At 34.8% G+C, this 23346-nt stretch overlaps 3 protein-coding genes across 3 annotated transcripts; 2 read left to right on the forward strand and 1 right to left on the reverse strand.

The window, feature by feature from the left end:
* The first annotated feature begins 1350 nt into the window (after positions 1 to 1350).
* On the forward strand, positions 1351 to 6972 carry LOC142621278 (putative RING-H2 finger protein ATL21A). The gene is made up of 2 exons (XM_075794600.1): positions 1351 to 2056; positions 6464 to 6972. The coding sequence occupies exons 1-2, from the start codon at positions 1354 to 1356 to the stop codon at positions 6865 to 6867; spliced, it is 1107 nt and encodes a 368-aa protein (XP_075650715.1). The 5' UTR covers positions 1351 to 1353; the 3' UTR covers positions 6868 to 6972.
* A 2644-nt stretch (positions 6973 to 9616) lies between these two features.
* On the forward strand, positions 9617 to 15684 carry LOC142619374 (putative RING-H2 finger protein ATL21B). The gene is made up of 2 exons (XM_075792458.1): positions 9617 to 10359; positions 14663 to 15684. Exons 1-2 carry the CDS (start codon positions 9651 to 9653, stop codon positions 15064 to 15066), a joined length of 1113 nt encoding a protein of 370 aa, XP_075648573.1. The 5' UTR covers positions 9617 to 9650; the 3' UTR covers positions 15067 to 15684.
* Positions 15186 to 21137, reverse strand: LOC142620114 (uncharacterized). Its single transcript, XM_075793538.1, has 4 exons — positions 19364 to 21137; positions 16854 to 19309; positions 15793 to 16338; positions 15186 to 15710 (listed from the first exon to the last, which is right to left on the reverse strand). The coding sequence occupies exons 1-4, from the start codon at positions 21135 to 21137 to the stop codon at positions 15186 to 15188; spliced, it is 5301 nt and encodes a 1766-aa protein (XP_075649653.1).
* Between the last annotated feature and the right edge of the window lie 2209 nt (positions 21138 to 23346).

Genomic DNA, 23346 nt, shown 5'->3' on the forward strand with positions numbered 1-23346 from the left:
CCCTCACATATAAGTCAAGCCGCCAGTGTTAGTCTTAAATCTTAATAAATATTGTCATCAGGTCGTTATCAATCAGCGGATCAATCCCATTTATACAATTATGAAAGACCAGGTACCTTTAGCAGCTATCATATGCCCTAATCTCCTTAAGTATGTTTCATCAAAAAAAAAAAAATCTCCTTAAGTATTTGGTGCAAATTTCAATTGTGAATGCTTTAGAACTTTATATCAAAGACAAAGGCCCAACTTTGTTTTATTGTAATGAAATTATACTTTTCATTTTCCACATGAGGTGACCACCTACAAAATCTTATGAACTGGTCTCACTCTAAAATAGTCAATCAAGCTCTTTATGAATGATAGCATTAGCTTTTCATTTTTCCTCCCTTCTTAATTTTGGTGGGCTAGCTCTGCATAAGTCTTGTAAACATCGCCGAAAACTCGTTACCGTATGATTTACGTTGGTCAAGTGCTCTACTCCCACTTCAAACTTTTAAGTCATTTGATTACATAGCAAATTGGCCCTATGGAAGTCGAAGTTCTCAATCAGATAGGTAGATTTTTTGGTAGTAATGTAAGACATGTCAAGAACCTTATAGTTTAGTAGCATTTTTTTACTTATGTTTACTAGAAGAACTGGGATTCAGATTAAAATTTTCTCTACATGTTAAAATGATAAATTATGATTTCAGTATTAGTATTCTGTTGTTTACAATTGATATCACTTTTATTATGTAGCATCATCAACAAATGAAACGAGCAAATGGGCCGTTTGATATGGCATTTTAAGTAACATTTTTTAGTTTTTAAATAATATTATACGTATTTTCATTTTTCATACACTTTTTCACCCATACATATTTTCAAAAATTACAAACAACATGACTAGAACAACGTTACCAAAGACTTTTTTTTTTCTCCAAATACTTATTGTTTCTTCATATTTAGAATCAAAAGACCATGTAACATGTGTAATTCAATTTTATTGTACATGGCCCAAAATGACCTCGAGTGGAACCATGCTCGTTATGGCCTTATGTTTTTAGTTTGACCTTTTGTTTTCTAAAACTTTAGGAGCTGGTTGGTAACTTTGTTTTAGTAATGTTATTTGTATTTTTTGAAAATACGTGTGGATAAAAAAGTGTGTGAAAATTTGTGTAATGTTGTTTAAAAACTAAAAAATATTGCTTAAACTATCCTACCAAACAACCCTTAATTTAGCATGGTATTAAAATATTTATGACTGTAGAATTTTTAGTAAAACAGTGAGATATAATTTAGTATTTATTTGTATTGCTTGTGTAGAGTAGAATATAGCTATGCATTCAATCATCAAAATATCCTAAACACCAAATGAACATTCTCAAAGTCACTTCCTCCATCCTCCTCCTCTTCTTCTTCTTCTCCTTCTCATACCTTGCAACCAGCACAGAGTTATGCAAAAACTCCGTTTGCAGCTCCAACAGCCCCGGAATTCGCTTTCCGTTCCGGATACAAAGCCGTCAGCTGGAATCATGTGGCTATCCAGGTTTTGATTTATCCTGCAATAATGCAACCCAAAAAATACTTCTGAACCTGCCTTATTCAGGACAATTCATCGTCCAAGGAATAAACTATACCACACAGCAAATATGGATCAATGATCCAAATAATTGCCTCCCTAAACAGCTTTTTTCACTTAATCTCTCGGGTTCTCCCTTTAAGGGTGTATATCATCAAGAATTTTCATTCTTTAATTGCTCCTCTGGTTTTTTGAAAGATCAATTAACACCTATTATTTGTCTTAGCGATTCAAATCACACAATACTTGCTACCTCGTCTAGAAGAGTTTTTGATGTGCATTTGTTATCAACTTGCAAGTTCATTACAAATGTTTCGGTTCCAGTTCAGTGGCCATTTGATGAGCAAATATTATCCTCAGACCTTAATGATGATCTTCTGCTAACTTGGGATGAACCTTCTGGTTGTGGAAAGTGTGAGTCGCGAGGAGGGCAGTGTGGGTTCAAGACCAATTCAAGCCATGAAATTGTGTGCTCTAATGTTCCTCATAAGTCTGGTAAGTTTCTACTTGGTCTACCAAATGTTCTATTTTTTTTTTTTTTTTGTTGTTGTTGTTGTTGAGGAAATCCAAATGTTCTATTATGTTTGTTATTTTAGCAATTTAATTTAATTTTTTAGAGAAAATAGTCACCATTTAAATTAGTTTAATTTAGATCGTTAGCATACTAAGGCTTTTCAGAAAATCAAAGGGTTAATTTATTACTTGGACAAGGATTACATATTAGCTGTATCTTATATCCAAAAGCAAGTGATATTTGATCTTGAAAGAGGATATATTATAGATAATTAATACTTCCTAAATATCATGCACTTTTTTTTTAGATAAGTAATAATATTAGGACAAAGTTTAGTTACAATTAGTTGTAATTTAAAACTACACCCTTATTCAATAAAATAAACATTATTATATATTTATATATTTTGAAAATTTAACTGTTAAATTGCATGTTTTTATGTTCTTAATATATATATCAAATTTTATGTCAATCGGATATTATTTACTATATAATTTATAAGTTTATATCTTATGCATAATTTTAAATTACAAAAACTTGTAATTTAAATAATTTGTTGATGACACATCTATTGACCTTTAATTTTTTTGAAATTTTGTAAGAATGGAGGATATAAGAATTAGTTGTAATTCAATGGTGGATTTGTTAGAATTCATTTCCAATAAAAAGATATTAAGTAAGGTTGTAGTATAAGGCTATAACCAATTTTATAGTTAAACTTTGTTCATAATATTATGACTACAAAAAAAAATGTAACAATATTATGCACTTGTCAATTAGCGAAACTTTGCTATAAATTAAATGTATGGTCTCACCAGCTCACCAAGTGATAGAACCAAGTATACTTTTTCTCAAAAAAAAAAAAAAACCCAAATATACTTCTCTAACTAATTAGTAGTGTAAGTGCACAATTGCACCTGGACCCAAAGACAATTATGGGCTCAGGCCCAATGAGCCTTAAACAATAAAATTTGTAGAGTGTGGGCTTGAAATCTAGGTTAGAGGTGCTGAGAACTTGATAACAGGCTAAGATGTGCAAACACTTGTAAATAATGGATGATAATTGCAAATGGACCTCCTCGGACGTAAGCCGATGACCACTTCTGTATTATTTCTCTTTCTCTCTTAAATGTTACAATTCTTAATTTCTTTCTTTACAATTGACCGATCCCCTTTTCTTTGGTCTTCACCCCCCTTAAATACTTCTTCTTTTAGTGCTTTATCCACGTGTTGCTCAAATTCCCTCTCCTAGATATTTCTTCTCTTAATGCCTGTGAATATTAACCAGAAGTTTCAGTTTTACTGTTCAGGGGTCACTTCCCCATTTAATGCGGCCATAGAGGTAGGTGCAGAACCTTTAATGTGGAGGTGGCAGTCTTTGCTCATGATATTTTTCTAACACCGGTGTATCTAGAAGGTTCAGGGCTTCCCCCTCTTAACCAACAGTCTTTCCGGAATTCTGTCTTTACCTTCGTAGTGAATCTCCGAGTTCTCTTGGATCTGTCTGAGGAGAAACTCACCCTCGGATGTGTCCTCGGACCCTCGGCGTATGGGCTGATTTGCAGTACTAACAAGTTCTTAACTTAAGGACAGATCGGCCTTCCTTGCGAGAATCCAAAGGCCCAAATGCCTGCTTGGGTCCTTTTATTCCCTACAAGTAGTTATATGAAAATATTCAGATTAAGACAGATTTCATGGATCTAAACTGATATGAAACTAATTAGTTTATAAATTAAATCGCTAATGGATTTACAGTTGATATAAATTAAATCTGTCATTTTAAATCCGATTTTATCATTTTAAAAGGTCTACGTCCTGCTGCATGTGTCACTTAGTTTTTGTTAATAATAATACTTAATACTTAAAGAATAATATTAATCGATAATAAAAGAAGATGAATAAATGATTGTGGAGTTAATTTATATAAAATGTGACTTATCTTAAGCCAATTTTTTGGTACCTACATTGCATGTGGTCAACATTTTGGTTTTTAAATAAAGCTAGTGAATTGGTAAGTTTCAAGATAAGTGTTGACGAAGTATTATACTCCAAAATTTTGGAGCAATAAAAGCTGTGAATTACTACTTATTTTAAGTTCTCTCAACGCTTTCCACACTGCAATCATAGCCTTTAATTTGGTTCACTTTCGAATACCCAGCACTATGGCTTATGGGATTAAGAATTTTTTCAACGCCTCATCGAAATTTTTCCTCGTGTTGCACCCCCTTTCTTTATTTAAAAAAGAAAAAGAAAAGAAAAGTCCATAGTAAGAAGACTAAGAATAGCCATTCTAGTCTTCTAGATCCCTCTCGAGAAATCAACTAATTATTGATAGATATTTGGGATCTTTCCCTGTTCATAAGAACTTTACACTGTGTTTGCCGGCATAGTTGTAATTGCATGGATAATGTTTGATAACTTAGCAAATGACTCTTCTTGTAATTCTAGTCATTTTTTAACGTTTACTTCAAAACTGGCTTGAAAGAAAATTCATTCAACTTGTTACGTGATGATTGAGAAAATCATCTGTACATATTTTTAGTTACATGATTTATTAAAAATTTATATGACTTATTTAAATAGTTATATGACTTATTTAAATAATTGTTATGTAATGAGTTGAAGAAAATTTCTCCAAAAGGGTTTGGAGAAAAATTTTGTTGATTTGAACTTAGAGTTGCTCCTTGTAAGGCTAAGGATGCTTTTGGGTACAGCTCTGTTTTGTTAATTTTCTTTTAAAGCTTTTTCTTGACGCCAATAATAGAAAAATAAAAAAAGAGACTAGAAATAGCACTTTTTAAATTTTTTTTTTTTTTTAAGGAAAACTAGAAATAGCACTTGGTTAGGGCCAAGACAAATATAAATATGGACATCAAGTTAAGGTTTGTATGGTAAACCATATAAATGGTTTAGATTTGGTCTATATAAATTGGTCTTGAAATAAAATTGGTCAATTTTAAACTTATTTTGATTTGTTATGTAATTTATCAAAATTCAAGTTGAAACTTATTTTGAATTAAAATTGGTCAATTTTAAACTTGTTTTGATTTGTTATTTAATTTATCTAAATTCAAGTTGAAACTTCTTTTGATTTTTATGTGTTAAGTGTAATGAAAACTTAATAATCAACATCGATTACCTCAAAAATCAAAATTTACGAGACTAAAAAAGAAGGATACACATAAATTTATTAACTGCATTGTCTTTTTTTTTTTTTTTTAAGATTCAAATTGTAATTGTTGGCTTTAATTTCTCGAATTTTTGAATTATTGTTAACCCTCAACTTGTCCATAAAATCCAGGATATCACAATTGACCTAATTTTATATTGAAATACCCTATAAACCACTGCCCATTTACACATTCACATAAAGACACAAACAATAACTACTGGTCCAAGCTTATAAGCATCATTATATTTCTATTAGGGGTTTGATTTTTATGGGCTTGTATATAATTGGCATGATTTAGGCAACGAATTCTCAGTTCTTGAGTCAGGTCTAGAATTGGGTCCCAAAACGCACACTCTGAGTTCTTTTTGCTTCTTTAATCAAGTCTAGCCAACCTAAATTGACTCAGATGCACTGATAATTGGTAAGTTTTGTTTTAACGATCTTGGTATGTGGGGCTAGGTGATTCGGCCTGCACTTTCAAACCTGATATTGGGCTCTGCTTGATTGTAATTTTTTAAAGGATTTTGTTAATGTGTGCTCTTAAGCACACAATAATTATTCATTCTTGAAAAATAATTTCTCGAAAATTGAAAAAATTGACAATTTTTTCAATTTTTGAGAAAATTTTACCGTAAATAGATGGTTTAATGTGGGTCATAAGGGCACATATTAACCGGACCATTTTTTTTTAATTTTGTTCAACTGGTCCATTCAGTTGTCTTTGAAGCAATGCTTTTTGCCCGAGGTTGGGTGGGTTTGCATTTGCTTCATATTGGGGGTTGGGCCGTTGGGTGCTCAACAGTTGTGTGAATACAAATTTTGACAACAAATTGATTTTTTTTTTGAGAAGAAAATTGATTTTTTTATGATGGAAAAGAAAAGTTTAAATTGTTATTGGGATTATTCAAATTTTATTATATGGGTTTTATAAACCAATGTGTTAATTTTTGTACACTTTTTATGACAAAATTGATAATTTTTATAGTATTTTACAAAAAGTAATGTAGCACAATTTTACAATTATTTCAATGAATTTTAAGTTAATGTGTAGCTATATATTTATAGTAAAGTTAATAAATATGAAATGAATTATCCTTTTTTTTATTTTATTTTATCATTATTGTTCAATATTTTTGTGAATGCGAATGGGTTGTAGTTTAGTTGATATTTAAAGTATAACTTGATGCCTTAATAAAGATTAATGTGGTATGTTTAGGATTTCCAAGGAGCGCACGCTACGCCATTGTCATAGGTGTTGGAGTACCAGGAAGTCTGTGCTTGCTAGGGCTACTGTGTTTTGTCTTTGGCAAGGTCGAGTCCTACTATGCTGGAAGACACATTGAAATCCCAGAATTCAATCCTACAATTGCTCCACCGCCCAAAATCATGGTGGGCCTTGATGGGCCTACAATAGAGTCATACCCAAAAATAGTTCTTGGTGAGAGCTGGTGCCTGCCCAAGCCCAATGACAACACTTGTCCAATATGTTTGTCTGAGTACCAGGCTAAGGAGACTCTAAAGTCCATACCTAAATGCCAGCATTGTTTTCACATTGAATGCATTGATGAATGGCTTAGCTTGAATGCTACGTGCCCCATTTGTCGGAATTCTCCCCAATGATTACCACCAGTAGTGGATATTTCATGATACATTGGGATAAATTGTTTTTCCCTTTCAATTCTAGGCTCTATACAAATGTTTTTTACAAATTGTTTTTTACTTTTCTTCTCTTGTTTGGGTCATTATTTCTTGAATGGTCACGTCATTTGATTTTGTTTGAGCCATTATTTCTTGAATGGTCAGGCCATTTGATTTGAGCATAAACTAAATTCTAATGGTATCTGTAAATCCAATAATGTTTGCACCAATCAACACATTTTCAGGATATTTCCAGGCAATAGTTTCCAAATTGCTAAAGCTCAAATAATAATAATAATAATAATAATAATAATAATAATAATAATAATTTCTAAACATTAGGGTGGCAGCTTTAATTTCAGATTGAATGATCCTTTCTTATTTTATAATTGAATTTTACAATTTTTTTTATTACTCTTATATTATTTAAGGTATCCATGCAAGTCTCTATGTGATTATAAGAGTGATTTTACAGTTGGTCACGCCAATTTGAATTGTTTGCATTAGTCTTCAACGGCGGCTCTAGGAATTCTTTTTAGGGTAATTATTAAAAAAACTTAAATTATACAAAATTTAATAAAGAAAAAAATTTGAATATATCAATGCTATAAAAAAAACACGCAAATACATGAAACATTACAATTTTTTTTGTATTAACAAAGAGAATAAGAAAAAAAAAAAACTAATAAAAGATAGAGTGCAAATTGAAAATGCTAATACGAGAATAATAAAGTGACCACAACAATTTCATAACAAATCTTATGCAACAAGTTGTTAGCCTGTTATTGGTGGGTAAAACATGTCAATATTGAACCCGAATTAAAATTAGTAACAGCTTACCAAATAAGATTTATTGTGAAATTATTGTAAAAATGTTGTGGATGTATATTTTTATATTTATTGAACTCAAATTCTTATGATTTCTCAAAAAAAAATGTTCAACATTTTTATTAAAGTGGTCAAAATAAGTGAATTTAATATATAATATATATTTTCTAAGTATGTATATATACATGTACATTTTTTTCAAGCCGAGTTGTCACAAAACATATTAATTTAAAATGATTATTTATATAATTTTTTTTTGCATGTATAATTTTATTTTTATGACAAGTGACACTTGGACCACCCTCACATATAAGTCAAGCCGCCAGTGTTAGTCTTAAATCTTAATAAATATTGTCATCAGGTCGTTATCAATCAGCGGATCAATCCCATTTATACAATTATGAAAGACCAGGTACCTTTAGCAGCTATCATATGCCCTAATCTCCTTAAATATGTTTCATCAAAAAAAAAAAAAAATCTCCTTAAGTATTTGGTGCAAATTTCAATTGTGAATGCTTTAGAACTTTATATCAAAGACAAAGGCCCAACTTTGTTTTATTGTAATGAAATTATACTTTTCATTTTCCACATGAGGTGACCACCTACAAAATCTTATGAACTGGTCTCACTCTAAAATAGTCAATCAAGCTCTTTATAAATGATAGTATTAGCTTTTCATTTTTCCTCCCTTCTTAATTTTGGTGGGCTAGCTCTGCATAAGTCTGGTAAACATTGCGGAAAACTCGTTAGCGTAGGATTTACGTTGGTCAAGTGCTCTACTCCAACTTCAAACTTTTAAGTCATTTGATTACATAGCAAATTGGCCCTATGGAAGTCGAAGTTCTCAATCAGATAGGTAGATTTTTTGGTAGTAATGTAAGACATGTCAAGAACCTTATAGTTTAGTAGCATTTTTTTACTTATGCTTACTAGAAGAACTGGGATTCAGATTAAAATTTTCTCTACATGTTAAAATGGTAAATTATGATTTCAGTATTAGTATTCTGTTGTTTACAATTGATATCACTTTTATTATGTAGCATCATCAACAAATGAAACAAGCAAATGGGCCGTTTGATATGGCATTTTAAGTAACATTTTTTAGTTTTTAAACAATATTATACGTATTTTCATTTTTCACACACTTTTTTACCCATACGTATTTTTAAAAATTACAAACAACGTGACTAGAACAACGTTACCAAAGACTTTTTTTTTTTTCTCCAAACACTTATTGTTTCTTCAGATTTAGGTGGAGTTTGGATACAACTTCTGCGTTTCCACGTCGCGTTTTGCTTTCTTTTTTTTTTTTTTTTTTTTTTTAAACCCAGCCGCAAGGTTTGACTATTCAGCCATGAACAGTGCACAAATGCACTGTTCATGAGTCCCACAAATTTCATTTTTCAGCAACTTTTTCATTAAAAATGGGTCCCACAGTACTATTCATACATTTAAAAATTATTTTGCTACAGTGTTTTTAGTTTTCAGTTTTCAGTTTCAGCAAAATAGGTTCTATCCAAACGGACTCTTAGAATCAAAAAACCATGTAACATGTGTACTTCAATTTTATTGTACATGGCCCAAAATGACCTCGAGTGGAACTATGCTCGTTATGGCCTTATGTTTTTAGTTTGACCTTTTGTTTTCTAAAACTTTAGGAGCAGGTTGGTAACTTTGTTTTAGTAATGTTATTTGTATTTTTTGAAAATACGTGTGGATAAGAAAGTGTGTGAAAATACGTGTAATGTTGTTTAAAAACTAAAAAATATTGCTTAAACTACCCTACCAAACAACCCTTAATTTAGCATGGTATTAAAATATTTATGACTGTAGACTTTTTAGTAAAACAGTGAGATATAATTTAGTATTTATTTGTATTGCTTGTGTAGAGTAGAATATAGCTATGCATTCAAACATCAAAATATCCTAAACACCAAATGAACATTCTCAAAGTCACTTCCTCCATCCTCCTCCTCTTCTTCTTCTTCTCCTTCTCATACCTTGCAACCAGCACAGAGTTATGCAAAAACTCCGTTTGCAGCTCCAACAGCCCCGGAATTCGCTTTCCGTTCCGGATACAAAGCCGTCAGCTGGAATCATGTGGCTATCCAGGTTTTGATTTATCCTGCAATAATGCAACCCAAACAATACTTCTGAACCTGCCTTATTCAGGACAATTCATCGTCCAAGGAATAAACTATACCACACAGCAAATATGGATCAATGATCCAAATAATTGCCTCCCTAAACAGCTTTTTTCACTTAATCTCTCGGGTTCTCCCTTTAAGGGTGTATATCATCAAGAATTTTCATTCTTTAATTGCTCCTCTGGTTTTTTGAAAGATCAATTAACACCTATTATTTGTCTTAGCGATTCAAATCACACAATATTTGCTACCTCGTCTAGAAGAGTTTTTGATGTGATTTTGTTATCAACTTGCAAGTTCATTACAAATGTTTCGGTTCCAGTTCAGTGGCCATTTGATGAGCAAATATTATCCTCAGACCTTAATGATGATCTTCTGCTAACTTGGGATGAACCTTCTGGTTGTGGAAAGTGTGAGTCACGAGGAGGGCAGTGTGGGTTCAAGACCAATTCAAGCCATGAAATTGTGTGCTCTAATGTTCCTCATCCTCATCAGTCTGGTAAGTTTCTACTTGGTCCTCCAAATGTTCTATTTTTTTTTTTTTTTTTGGTTGAGGAAATCCAAATGTTCTATTATGTTTGTTATTTTAGCAATTTAATTTAATTTTTTAGAGAAAATATTCAAAATTTAAATTAGTTTAATTTAGACCGTTAGCATACTAAGGCTTTTCAGATAATCAAAGGGTTAATTTATTGCTTGGACAAGGATTACATATTAGCTATTCTTATATCCAAAAGCAAGTGATTTTTGATCTTGAAAGAGGATATATTATAGATAATTAATACTCCGTAAATATCATGCACTTTTTTTTTAGATAAGGAATAATATTAGGACAAAGTTTAGTTACAATTGATTGTCATTTAAGGCAACTGTAAGTGTACAATTTGTACCCGATCCAATCACTAGATGGACTCAGGCTTAAAGAGCCTTATACAATAGAATTTATAGAGTATGAGCTTGAAACCTAGGTTATGGATATTGGATAAAGAGAAAAACAGGCTGGATTGCCGTTATCCACCTATTCAATAGATGAAAATAGCAAAGAAACTCTCCTCGGACGTAAGTCGAGGACCACTTGTATTGCCTTTCTTTCTTTAAGAAAAATATTACAATTGCAGTTCGTGTATTCAACCCTATCTCTCTCCTCCTTCCTCTTCCTCCTCCCTCTTTTCATACCACTCTTGTTCTCTTATATCCATCTTATTCTTCCTTTCTTCTTTCACATGTAACACAGACCTTCCAATTAGATACTTGTCCCATCCAGCATCTTCTTGAAATCTTCAAACACTAGCTGGAAGGCTGAACATTACTGTTCAGAGGTCATTTCTCCATTAATGCGGCCAGGGAGGTAGGTGCATGGTCTTTAATGCGGAGGTAGTAGCCTTTTCCCACTGATATTTTTTATACGTTCTTCCTTCCAATAACTGCGTGGATCACGCCTTTACTTAACAGATCTTCCGAAATTCTCTCTCCAAACACCCTGACATGTCCTATGACTCTTACTTGACCCATCCGAGGAGATACTCCTCCTCGGACAACTCCTCCAACCCTTGCAGCATGAACTGGCTTGCGGGCCTCAAAGGCTCTACTTGAACATGCTTACTCCACTAAATCAGGCCCAAGGCCCAAATGCATATTTTAATCAGTTTTCCCCCACAGCTACAATCTTATTTAATAAAATAAATATTATTATATATTTTAAAAATCTAACCGTTGAATTACATGTTTATTATACTCTTAATTAATACACATGTCAAATTTTATGTCAATCGGATATTATTTACTATATAATCTATAAGTTTATATCTTATGCATAATTTTAAAGTAAAAAACTTGCAATTTAAACAATTTATTGATGACATAGCTATTGATCTTTAATTTTCTTGAAATTTTGTAAGCATAGAGGATATAAGAATTAGATGTAATCCAATGATGGATTTGTCAAAATTCATCTCCAATAAAAAGATATTAAGTAAGGTTGTAGTATAAGGGTATAACCAATTTTGTAGTTAAACTTTGTCCATAATATTATGCCTACAAAAAAAAAAATGTAATAAATTTTTTTTTGAGAGAGTTTCAATCGATGACGTCCGCTTTTGTTGATAGCTATTTGTCATCAGACCAAGACACCAATCAGTTTTTGGTGTAATTAGGGATTGAACTCCAAATCTCTTATTCAACTATCAGAGACTTTTCTCAAAAAAAAAAAAAAAAACTATCAGAGACTTTACCAGTTGAGCTAATTGGTAATAATATTATGCACTTGTCAATTAGGCGAAACTTTGCTATAAAAAAAAATGTATGGTCTCACCAGCTCACCGAGTGATAGAACCAAGTATACTTTTTCTCAAAAAAAAAAAAAAAAAAACCCAAATATATTTCTCTAACTAATTAGTAGTTATATGAAAATATTCAGATTAAGACAGATTTCATGGATCTAAACTGATTCGAAACTAATTAGTTTATAAATTAAATCGCTAATGGATGTACAGATGATATAATTGTTATAATAAGCTTAATCTGTCATTTTTAATCCGATTTTATCATTTTAAAATGTCGACGTCTGCTGCATGTGTCACTTAATTTTTGTTAACAATAATACTTAATACTTAAAAGAATAATATTAGTCGATAATAAAAGAGGATGAATGAATGATTGTGGAGTTAATTTATATAAAATGTGACTTACCTTAAGCCAATTTTGTGGTACCTACATTGCATGTGGTCAACATTTTGGTTTTTAAATAAAGCTAGTGAATTGGTAAGTTTCAAGATAAGTGTTGACGAAGCTGTGAATTACTACTTATTTTAAGTTCTCTCAACGGTTTCCACACTGCAATCATAGCCTTTTATTTGGTTCACTTTCGAATACCCAGCACTATGGGTTATGGGATTTGGAATTTTTCCAACGCCTTATCGTACCTTCTCCTCGTGTTGCACCCCTTTTTTTATTTCCAGAAAAAAAAAAAAAAAAGTCCATAGTAAGAAGACTAAGAATAGTCATTCTAGTCTTCTAGACCCCTCTCAAGAAATCAACTAATTATTAATAGATATTTGAGATCTTTCCCTATTCATAATAATTTTACACTATGTTGGCCGGCATAGTTGTATTTGCATCGATAATGCTGATAACTTAGCAAATGACTCTTCCTTGTAATTCTAGTAATTTTTTAATGGGAAACGTTTACTTTAAAACTGGTTTGATGGAAAATTTATTCAACTTGTTACGTGATGATTGAGAAAATTATCTACACGTATTTTTAGTTACATGATTTATTAAAAAGTTATATAACTTAGTTAAATAATCGTTACGTAATGAATTAAAGAAAATTTCTCCAAATGAGTTTGGAGGAAAATTTTGTTGATTTGAATTTAGAGGTGCCCCTTGGAAGGTTAAGGATGCTTTTGGGTACTGCTTTGTTTTGTTAATTTTTCTTTTAAAGCTTTTTCTTGAGGCCAAAAAAAGAAAGAAAAAAAAAAGAAAGCAAGAAAGAGAGAGAGACTAGAAGTAGCACTTGGTTAGGGTCAAGGCAAATATAACGTGGACATCAAGATAAGGTTTGTTTGGCAAACAATATAAATGGCTGAGATTTGATCTATATAAATTGGTCTTGAAATAAAATTGGTCAATTTTAAACTTATTTTGATTTGTTATGTAACTTATTTAAATTCAAGTTGAAACTTATTTTGAAATTCTTTGTGTACTTGTAATGAAAACTTAATAATCAACATCAATTACTTCAAAAATAAAAATTTACAAGACTTAAAAAGAAAAAACACATAAATTTATTAACTGCATTGTCTTTCTTTTAAGATTCAAATTGTAATTGTTGGCTTTAATTTCTCGAATTTTTGAATTATTGTTAAACCTCAACTTGTCCATAAAATCCAGGATATCACAATTGACCTAATTTTATATTGAAATACCCTATAAGCCACTACCCATTTATGCACATTCACATAAAGACACAAACAATCACTACTGGTCCAAGCTTATAAGCATCATTATATTTCTATTAGGGGTTTGATTTTTATGGGCTTGTATAATTGGCATGATTTTGGCAACGAATTCTCAGGTCTTGAGTCAGGTCTAGAATTGGGTCCCAAAACGCACTCTATGAGTTATTTTTGCTTCTTTAATCAAGTCTAGCCAACCTAAATTGACTCAGATGCACTGATAATTGGTAAGTTTTGTTTTAATGATCTTGGTATGTGGGGCTAGGTGATTCGGCCTGCACTTTCAAACCTGATATTGGGCTTTGCTTGATTGTAATTTTTTATATTTTCTTCAACCTAGTCCATTCAGTTGCCTTTGAAGCAATGCTTTTTGCCCGAGGTTGGGTGGGTTTGCATTTGCTTCATATTGGGGGTTGGGCCGTTGGGTGCTCAACAGTTGTGTGAATAGAAATTTTGACAACAAATTGATTGTTTTTTTTTTTTTTTTGAGAAGAAAATTGATTGTTTTATGATGGAAAAGAAAAGTTATAGGGATTATACAAATTTTATTATATGGGTTTTAGAAACCAATGTGTTAATTTTGTACACTTTTTATGACAAAATTGATAATTTTTATAGTATTTTACAAAAAGTAATGTAGCACAATTTTACAATTATCTCAATGAATTTTAAGTTAATGTGTTGCTATATATTTATTGTAAAGTTAATAAATATGAAATGAATTTTCCTTTTTTTTTTTTATTATCATTATTGTTCAATATTTTTGTGAATGCGAATGGGTTGTAGTTTAGTTGATATTTAAAGTATAACTTGATGCCTTAATAAAGATTAATGTGGTATGTTTAGGATTTCCAAGGAGCGCACGCTACGCCATTGTCATAGGTGTTGGAGTACCAGGAAGTCTATGCTTGCTAGGGCTACTATGTTTTCTCTTTGGCAAGGTCGAGTCCTACAATGCTAGAAGACACATTGAAATCCCAGAATTCAATCCTACAATTGCTCCACCGCCCAAAATTATGGTGGGCCTTGATGGGCCCACAATAGAGTCATACCCAAAAATAGTTCTTGGTGAGAGCTGGTGCCTACCCAAGCCCAATGACAACACTTGCCCAATATGTTTGTCTGAGTACCAGGCTAAGGAGACTCTAAAGTCCATACCTAAATGCCAGCATTGTTTTCACATTGAATGCATTGATGAATGGCTTAGCTTGAATGCTACGTGCCCCATTTGTCGGAATTCTCTCCAATGATTACTACCAGTGGATATTTCATGATACTTTGGGATATATTATTTTTCCCTTTTAATTCTAGGCTCTATACAAATTTTTTTTTTTTTTTTGTGGTAATCAGGCAATAACATTAAGCAAAACTAACTAAGAGAAACATCAGAGCAAAGACGCTCATACAATGTACCAGCTGCATCAAGACTAGCCAGCAAGGCCACATCAGCTGGAGGAAATTGAAAAACAACAAAATCATGAGGACTAACCGTGCCTCTTCTAGCAAGCGCGTCGGCGCATTTATTAGCTTCCCTAAAGCAGTGCTGAATTTTGACCCTTGGAATCCTCTTCAAACCTTCCTTATAGTCAGCCATGATAACTTCATTACCATTCGGACTACTCTCATCTTTCAAAAGCAGATCCACCACAAGTTTAGCATCAAGTTCAAATATGACATTCTCCAAGTTTAAATCAATGCAGAGATTAATCCCATCCCTAAGAGCCCATAACTCCGCCGCCACACTTGTAGTACACCCAATTGCTCTAGCATAGCCACTAACCCATTCTCCACAGGAGTTGCGAATGATTCCACCTCCACCAGCCTTACCAGGGTTGCCCAATGAAGAACCATCTGAATTTAACTTATACCAACCGTCGGGGGGAATGCCACCGCACTTGGATGATAGATAAGTTGCGTTGAAGTTTATCATTCAAGCCGAGGAAGGCAAATTCGGCGGCTTTGGCTATAGTTTCCACCTTTAAAGATTTTTGGGGGCCTGAATCTCTAAAGATGACATTGTTGCGTACGAGCCGGAGGCCCCACATTCCAAAAGGAAAGAAGATGCTCCAAGATATACCAGATACTGAAGAGTGATACTTAGTACAATTTAATCGAAGCCAATCTGTTAAACTAGAACCATAAAAGAGGTCGGTGTGGCACGGTAAAGGAAAAGAATCCCAGAATTCTTTGGCAAGAGGGCAATCACGCAAAATGTGGATTATTGATTCAACGTCCCCGTTACACAGAGGGCAAGAAGTGGGAATAGCCAGCCTCCTCGATCCAAGAACTTCTCTAGCGGGAAGACTATTATGTATGCACTGCCAAAGGAAACACTTGATCTTGGGCAGAGTAATAGATTTCCACACCCAATTCCCCATAAAAGGCTCAAACAAATAGGGATCATGAACAACACAAGCCAGCTTGTAAGCCTCCTTTATATCAAACTCCCCATCAGGTGAAGAGCACCAAGAAATGTGATCAACACCTGCTGCTGACATAGGAATAGGAGTAGCCTTAATTTTCTGCCTTAGGGAATAAGGAAAATTGAATGAAATAACATCCAAGTTCCAGGAACTGTGGTGCACTACATCTCTTAAAAGTAAGGTCTCCTAATTTCTCTGCAAAGGGCCTTTAATAAGGCTTCTAACTGTACCATCACTCAACCATTTATCATGCCAAAAGCATAACATACTATCATAACCCGCTATCCATTTTATACCCCTGTTAAAAATAGCCTCCCCTCTCATGATTGCTGCCCAAGTGGATGAACAAGATCTAGAAGTATTAGGAGAACGCCTCCTTCGAGTGATATATTTTTGGGAGAGCACTCTAGCCCAAAGGGAGTCTTTTTCTTGATGAAACCGCCAATTAAGCTTGGCAAGCAGAGCTGAGTTCCTTTCCTTGGCTGATTGAAGGCCGAGACCCCCATTAACTTTGGGTTTGGTGATCTTCTTCCAGTCGATCGGTGAAGTTTCTTTTTGGTTTCCGTCGTGCCCCAAATAAAGTTACGACAAAGTCTATCCACTGTTTGAGTTACCTTAGCAGGGAGGGCAGCACTTTGCATAACATAATAAGGGATAGTGGAAAGAGTAGCTTTGGTCAACACAAGTCTCCCTGCAAAGGAAAGAAGATGAGTTTTCCACCCCGCAAGACGGCCTTGAACACGCTCTATAACAGAACCAAAATCTTGAGGAATCGCCGTATGTTTTATAGGAATGCCAAGGTATTTCCCCAAGGAAGGGGTGGACCGAAACTCTAAAATGTTGCACAACTCCTCTCTATGATGTTGAGGCAGATTTGGAGAGAAAAACACACGGGATTTATCTGCACTAACCTTTTGACCAGATAACCCGCAAAAGGTGTCTAAAACATCCCTCACAGCTTGACAATTTTTAACATCAGCCTTTGCAAAGAGAACCAGGTCGTCCGCAAAAAATAGGTGAGAAAAGGCCAAACCACCTCTGGAAGCTGGAATAGGGTCCCAAAGCTTGTCCTCACATTTTTCTGAAATAAGAGCTCCTAGAACCTCCATACACAAAATGAAAAGGTAAGGAGAGAGAGGGTCGCCTTGCCCTATTCCTCTTGAAGGTTGGAAAGGATCCAAAGCCCCACCATTGAACAAAATTGAGATGGATGAGGAGGAGACACAACTCATAATGAGAGAAATAAGGTGACTAGGAAACTTGTAGAGAGCTAAGGTGTCTCTAATGAAACTCCACTCAAGGCGGTCATAGGCTTTCTCTAAATCAATTTTTATTGCCATTAAACCATGTCGGCCTTTCTTATTGGACATAGAATGCACCAACTCCTGGACAATAATAGCATTATCAATACCTTTCCTCTTAGGAACAAAAGCCGATTGAAGAGGAGATATAAGGTTGTCCAATAACGGACGGATGCGACCCACAATCAGCTTGGTTATGATTTTATACACTGTGTTACACAACCCGATGGGACGATAATTATTTAGAGACTCAGGACAGCTGCATTTGGGAATAAGAGTAATCAATGTTCTATTAAGATACTCAGGCACTGTTCCTGTGTTGAACACATTCTTGATTTCATCCTTCACTGAATTACCCACAACCCTCCAAAAGCGCTGGAAAAATCCAGCATGCAGCCCATCAGGACCGGGAGCTTTATAAGGTTTGAGAGATTGAAGAGCAGCAAAAATTTCAGCATCAGAGACTGGAAGTTCCAACTTAGAAACGTCATCAGCTTGAAGTGTACACTTCCAAAAGGGGGGCTGCCAAACTTGCCTATGGGCAAAGCATTGAGAGGTAGTAAATAACTCAAGAAAACCTTGTCTAATAAAGTCAGCAATCTCAGGAGCCCCATTCAGCCAATTACCCATACGATCTTTCAAGCTAGAAATACGATTTCTCTTGCGGCGGATCAACGTGGAGTTGTGAAAGAACGCCGTATTCCTGTCTCCATCTATAACCCAAGAGATTCTAGATTTCATACTCCAATAATCTGCTTCCAAGGAAGCAACAGAAGATAATTCCTCTAAAAGGGACTTTTCCAGATTAATAAGGAAATTGTTAGGATTGCTTCCTAATGCTGACTGCACTCCCTTTAGTCTTGCACAAATTCTACGCTTTCTATGGAAAATATTGCCAAAGGTCTCCCTATTCCAGCTTTTGGCACGGGTAGTAAAAGAGGTGATTGCACTGGGTAAATTGGAAGGCCCTGCCCAAGCCTTCCTAACCAGGTCCGGAAAGGAGGAGTGGGATAACCACATTGGTTGGAACCGGAAAGGCTTGGGAAAGGGGGTCCCCTGGTCATGATGCAAAGAAAGGACAATGGGGCAATGATCAGAATGGGAACGCTCCAAATGACGGACACTGGCTTCTGGATAGAGCACATTCCAATCAGTATTTGCAAAAACCCTATCAATTCTTTCTTGGATGAGGTGGGTAAGGGGTTGCCGATTAGACCAAGTGAAGCGAGGACCAGAGAAACCCATATCAAACATCCGGCAATTATTTAGGCAATCTTGAAACTTGATTGCTCTAGAGATGTTAATAGGTCTACCCCCATATTTATCTTCTCTGGTAAGCACTTCATTGAAATCTCCAGCAATAATCCAAGGAAGAGAATGAAGCTCAGCAGCCTGAGACAAATTATCCCACAATAGCCGTCTTTCTGCGTATCTGGGACTTGCATAAATAGCAGACAACAGCCAGGAGGATTTGGAGGAGAGGTCTTGAACCATAGCATGTATCTCTTGCTCAGATGATGCTAGCTCAGAGATAACCACTTGAGTTGAGTCCCAAAGAACCCATAAACCGCCAGTAAAACCAATGTTATTGGCATGAATCGCCCCATCAAAATTAAGCCAATTAGTGATATCTTTGGCTCTCTGGCCACTAACCTTAGTTTCCGTTATGATCAAAATAGCAGGGGAATGCATCTGAACTAAATTATGAACAAAACTATGAAAGGAGGGGCTTAAAGCTCCCCGACAATTCCATATTACAATATTCATAACTAAAATAAAGGGAAAGGAGAGAAACACAAGTCAGACAGAGGTAGGGGAAGTACCTCCATCGTCAACCTGCATAAGGATCAACTCCTCATGTTGACTTGTCATCGGGCAGACATCAGGGATAGCCTCTTGATTAACTAAACCCACATCTTGATCAGTACAAGCTGCGGACTTTCCATTGCCTCCAGCCTTAGAAGGTCTGAGCTTGGGATCAATTTTTCTAAGGACAGTGTTGGTGATCTTCAACGAAGCTGCAGCCACCGGGTCCTCAACAGTCTCCTTTACAATAAGGGGTGCGTTAGAGTAGCCGTGTACTGGGTTTTGGACCGAAACTGAATCAATATCATCAGAGTTCATCACTTCATCACCCACCATTAATTCCTGATCTTTGCGAGCACTACTATCCTCATCTACAGGTATGCATAGGTTCGGATTACTGGAGCTACCCGCTGTAAAGACCAAAGCATTAGGAGTTGTGATTTTGAAATCAAAATCTGATTTCGTATCTTTCCTTTCCCATGAATGAGAGGACCGGCTTGCCTTCATCTCCGCTGACGCCTGGGTGCTTTGAGTGGCTCTAGGAGCACGGGTTCGCTGTTTGACCGAAAGGTTAGTAGGAACCCAGCTTTTCTTTTCCTTAACAAGCTTTTTGGTAGTGCGATCTGCAACAATCGCACTAACCTCTGCCTGCTGCTTGATCTGTTGCTTTCCATCCCCATCCGAGAATCCTTTTGCATCAATCTTGGGATTCGGTGGGCTTCCAAAAGGGCTTTGGGCCCGTACATTCAACTGTTGAGAAGTATCGATTTGGGAAGGATGGGCTGGGTCTTTCGACCCTTTTCTTGTCACTTGCTTCTTTCGTGAAACAATTACCCATGGCCCATAGGCCTCTTCAGTAGGGGCAGAAGGGTCTTTGACCGTTGGACTCTCCTCCACCACCTTGTCTTCACCATCTCTGCATGTAGCTCTCGCCATGTACGGACAACCATCAACCTTATGCCCCACACGACTGTAGGAGAAACAAAGGGCATTAATCCCCTCATATTGTACTGGCTGCTCAATACCACCGACCCGGATAAGCTTAATGAGAGGGTTGTCTAAATTGACTTGAACACAAATCCTAGCAAATCTCCCTCTAGTTTCAGATGCTGTGTGAGTATCAATCCTTAGAACAGGACCTATGGCTTGGCCAAGGTCACGAAGCACTGAAGGTTCGTAGTATTCTATCGGCAGTTGTGGAAGTCGCATCCAAACAGCCACTGAAGATACATTAGCTGAAGCTGGCTTGAAATTTGGCTCCCATTTTCTGATGGAAAGATAGTGCCCTCCTACAAACCAAGGGCCTTCCCTCAACACTCTTTCATAATCCTCTTTCAGTGAAAAACGAACTAGGAAAAAATCTTTCTCAAGGTCAACACAATCCAGTCTACCATTGGGCTTCCACATGTAGCTAATACGTGAAGATAGAAATTGGTAACCAACAGTCTTACCTATCACTTTGATAATAAGAGCATTAGACCATAAAGCTCTAATGGTAGATTTCCTAGCCCCAGAGAGATTAACTGCTGCTATCCCCGCTGCAATATCCGAGCTTTCATCGTCAGATTCGACTTCTGTATGCATATCCTGTTCAAACCTAAATGCCTGTTCATAAGCTCCAGGCACCTCTCTAGTGAGTCTCTCTTTGTAAGATTCCCGTCTAGCACTAGCCCGCGGAGATGTGTTGTTTGACCTGTTATCAATATTATGATTCTCCTTAACTTTTTTGGTACTGCGCTGCAGTTCATCGTCTTCCTCCCTTGATCTAACAGTGGCTTCAGGCGAAGTCATAGTGTTCCACGCAAGAGCTTATACACACCTTAGATTTTAGGCTCTATACAAATGTTTTTTACAAATTGTATTTTACTTTTCTTCTCTTGTTTGAGCCATTATTTCTTGAATGGTCACGTCATTTGATTTGAGCATAAACTAAATTCTAATGGTATCTGTAAATCCAATAATGTTCGGACCAATCAACACATTTTCAGGATATTTCCCGGCAATAGTTTCCAAATTGCTAAAGCTCAAATAATAATAATAATTTCTAAACATTAGGGTGGCAACTTTAATTTCAGATTGAATGATCCCTTCTTATTTTATAATTGAATCTTACAATTTTTTTTTATTACACTTATATTACTTAAGGTATCCATGCAAGTCTTGATGTGATTATGAGGTGCATTGACGACTTTTCCCAAACATTCTTTTATCAAGGCCTCTGTATCGTAAATTAATTTTGATTTTGTTAGAAATTAAGTTGGGTTTTACTCGACTCGTGAGTCATGACCACATGGATTAGTAGGTTAGGAGGAGATTTGTAAAGTAAAGATGAGTAAGAGAAAGTTTCAATTTTATAAGGTCCATTATTTCTCCTCTATATTAATTGTTGTCTCAACATCTTTTTTCCTTATCATCCAATTAGTGCCACAACATATTGCTATGAATACGTTGATATACGTCGCCTCTTTGTTTTGGATTTCTCAGGCTATCTTTTGGTTGGATAACCAATTTAATCCAGTTTGAGATGCATTAAAAGTTTATTTCAAGGAATTTGATGGGCCAAGTGTTTCCTCCAAGGAAGTCAATACCGTACCGGAGGCTGTACCGGTTTGGCCACCGGTACGATATATTTCGGATACCGGTCAATACCGGTGTACCGTTTCGGGTTTACCGCTATTTTATATATATATATATATATATATATATATATTATATACACACACTAAAATCTCTAGAACCATAGTTATAAGCATATAATATTTCACTTATATTATAGTAAATATAAAAGTTTATCATAAAATATTACCTCAATTCAGAAAAAATTATTCATAATTTTAAACTTTAGTATTAATTAAAAGGAAAAAAAAAACACAATATAAAAAATAGAAAGCTTAGTTGTTCATTGCATACTAAAAAAACAAATAATACTAATAAGTTAGTGTAAATAAGTTATTATTATGTCCTTACAAAAATTCAAAAATTACAAAACTAAAAAAAAAAAAAAAGGTTTTTTTTCTGTACCGGCCGGTACGCCCGGTATTGGCCGAAATTGGCCGGTATGGCCGGTACGCGACCGGTACGGCCGGTATTTTTTCCGGTACAAAATAGAAGTGTACCGGTACTGGTGCACTGACCGGTACGGCCGGTACCGGTACGGTATCGACCACCCTGGTTTCCTCTGCTCTACATTAGATGCATTCCATTTCTCCTATACGTTTTCTTCTTCTTCTTCTTCTTCTTTTTTATTTTTTTATTTTATTTTTTTTAGCACTGAGCTTGTTGGAATGTGATCTGTGTGTGTGTGGGGCAGGAAGAATGCCTTTCCTTACAAAACTCAGGGCCATTATAAATATATAATGCTTGTCACCAAGTCCATGAAACTGTTATGGAGAATTATCATTGTGCCCCTTCTATCTACAACAATATCCATATCATTAGCTATGTGTTTCAATTAAAAGACTATAAAAAAAGTCCTAAACCTAAATAGTAATTGCTAAGACAAGATCATAGAGCTTATTGGCCAATTCCATAACCTGAATAAAGAGGTTTTAATCTCAGCCGCGGCGCCACACTTTTTTTTAGGGTGGTCATTAAAAAAGAACTTGAATATATTAACATCACAAAAAAAAAAAACACGCGGCTGAGATTGTATGATATGATAACTTCACTATCAGTGCTATCAGTTGCATCTTTTTCAATGTATACAACCAAACAATTATTGAACTATTGATCTCCTATTTAATTGCTAATATATTGCCTAAATAAGTAACAATATAAACAAAATGTATTATCTTTTGAAAAAAATGTATCACATAAATTCAATAAATTATTTGGCTAAAGACTAAAACAAGCACTAACAGACTAGCTATCTGAAACGTGTATTTTTTTATATAAAAAAATATTGATTTTAAAATATGCTATTTGAAAACACAATTTAAAAAATCACAATTAAACGTTTGATTTGGGATTTTAGGCTAATTTGTTTGTTTGGACAATTTTT

Source organism: Castanea sativa, chromosome 12 (genome assembly GCF_040712315.1).
Source record: "Castanea sativa cultivar Marrone di Chiusa Pesio chromosome 12, ASM4071231v1".
Taxonomy (NCBI): domain Eukaryota; kingdom Viridiplantae; phylum Streptophyta; class Magnoliopsida; order Fagales; family Fagaceae; genus Castanea; species Castanea sativa.

Bases quoted from the DNA above. Each gene is read 5' to 3' on its own strand.
- LOC142621278 (XM_075794600.1), top strand. From the start codon at position 1,354: ATGAACATTCTCAAAGTCACTTCCTCCATCCTCCTCCTCTTCTTCTTC. The intron at 2,057-6,463 runs GTAAGTTTCTAC...TGGTATGTTTAG, and splicing joins TAATGTTCCTCATAAGTCTG to GATTTCCAAGGAGCGCACGC.
- LOC142619374 (XM_075792458.1), top strand. From the start codon at position 9,651: ATGAACATTCTCAAAGTCACTTCCTCCATCCTCCTCCTCTTCTTCTTC. The intron at 10,360-14,662 runs GTAAGTTTCTAC...TGGTATGTTTAG, and splicing joins TCCTCATCCTCATCAGTCTG to GATTTCCAAGGAGCGCACGC.
- LOC142620114 (XM_075793538.1), bottom strand. From the start codon at position 21,137: ATGACTTCGCCTGAAGCCACTGTTAGATCAAGGGAGGAAGACGATGAA. The intron at 19,310-19,363 runs GTACTTCCCCTA...CCTTTATTTTAG, and splicing joins TATGCAGGTTGACGATGGAG to TTATGAATATTGTAATATGG. The intron at 15,711-15,792 runs GTGGAAACTATA...CTATCATCCAAG, and splicing joins GCCCCCAAAAATCTTTAAAG to TGCGGTGGCATTCCCCCCGA.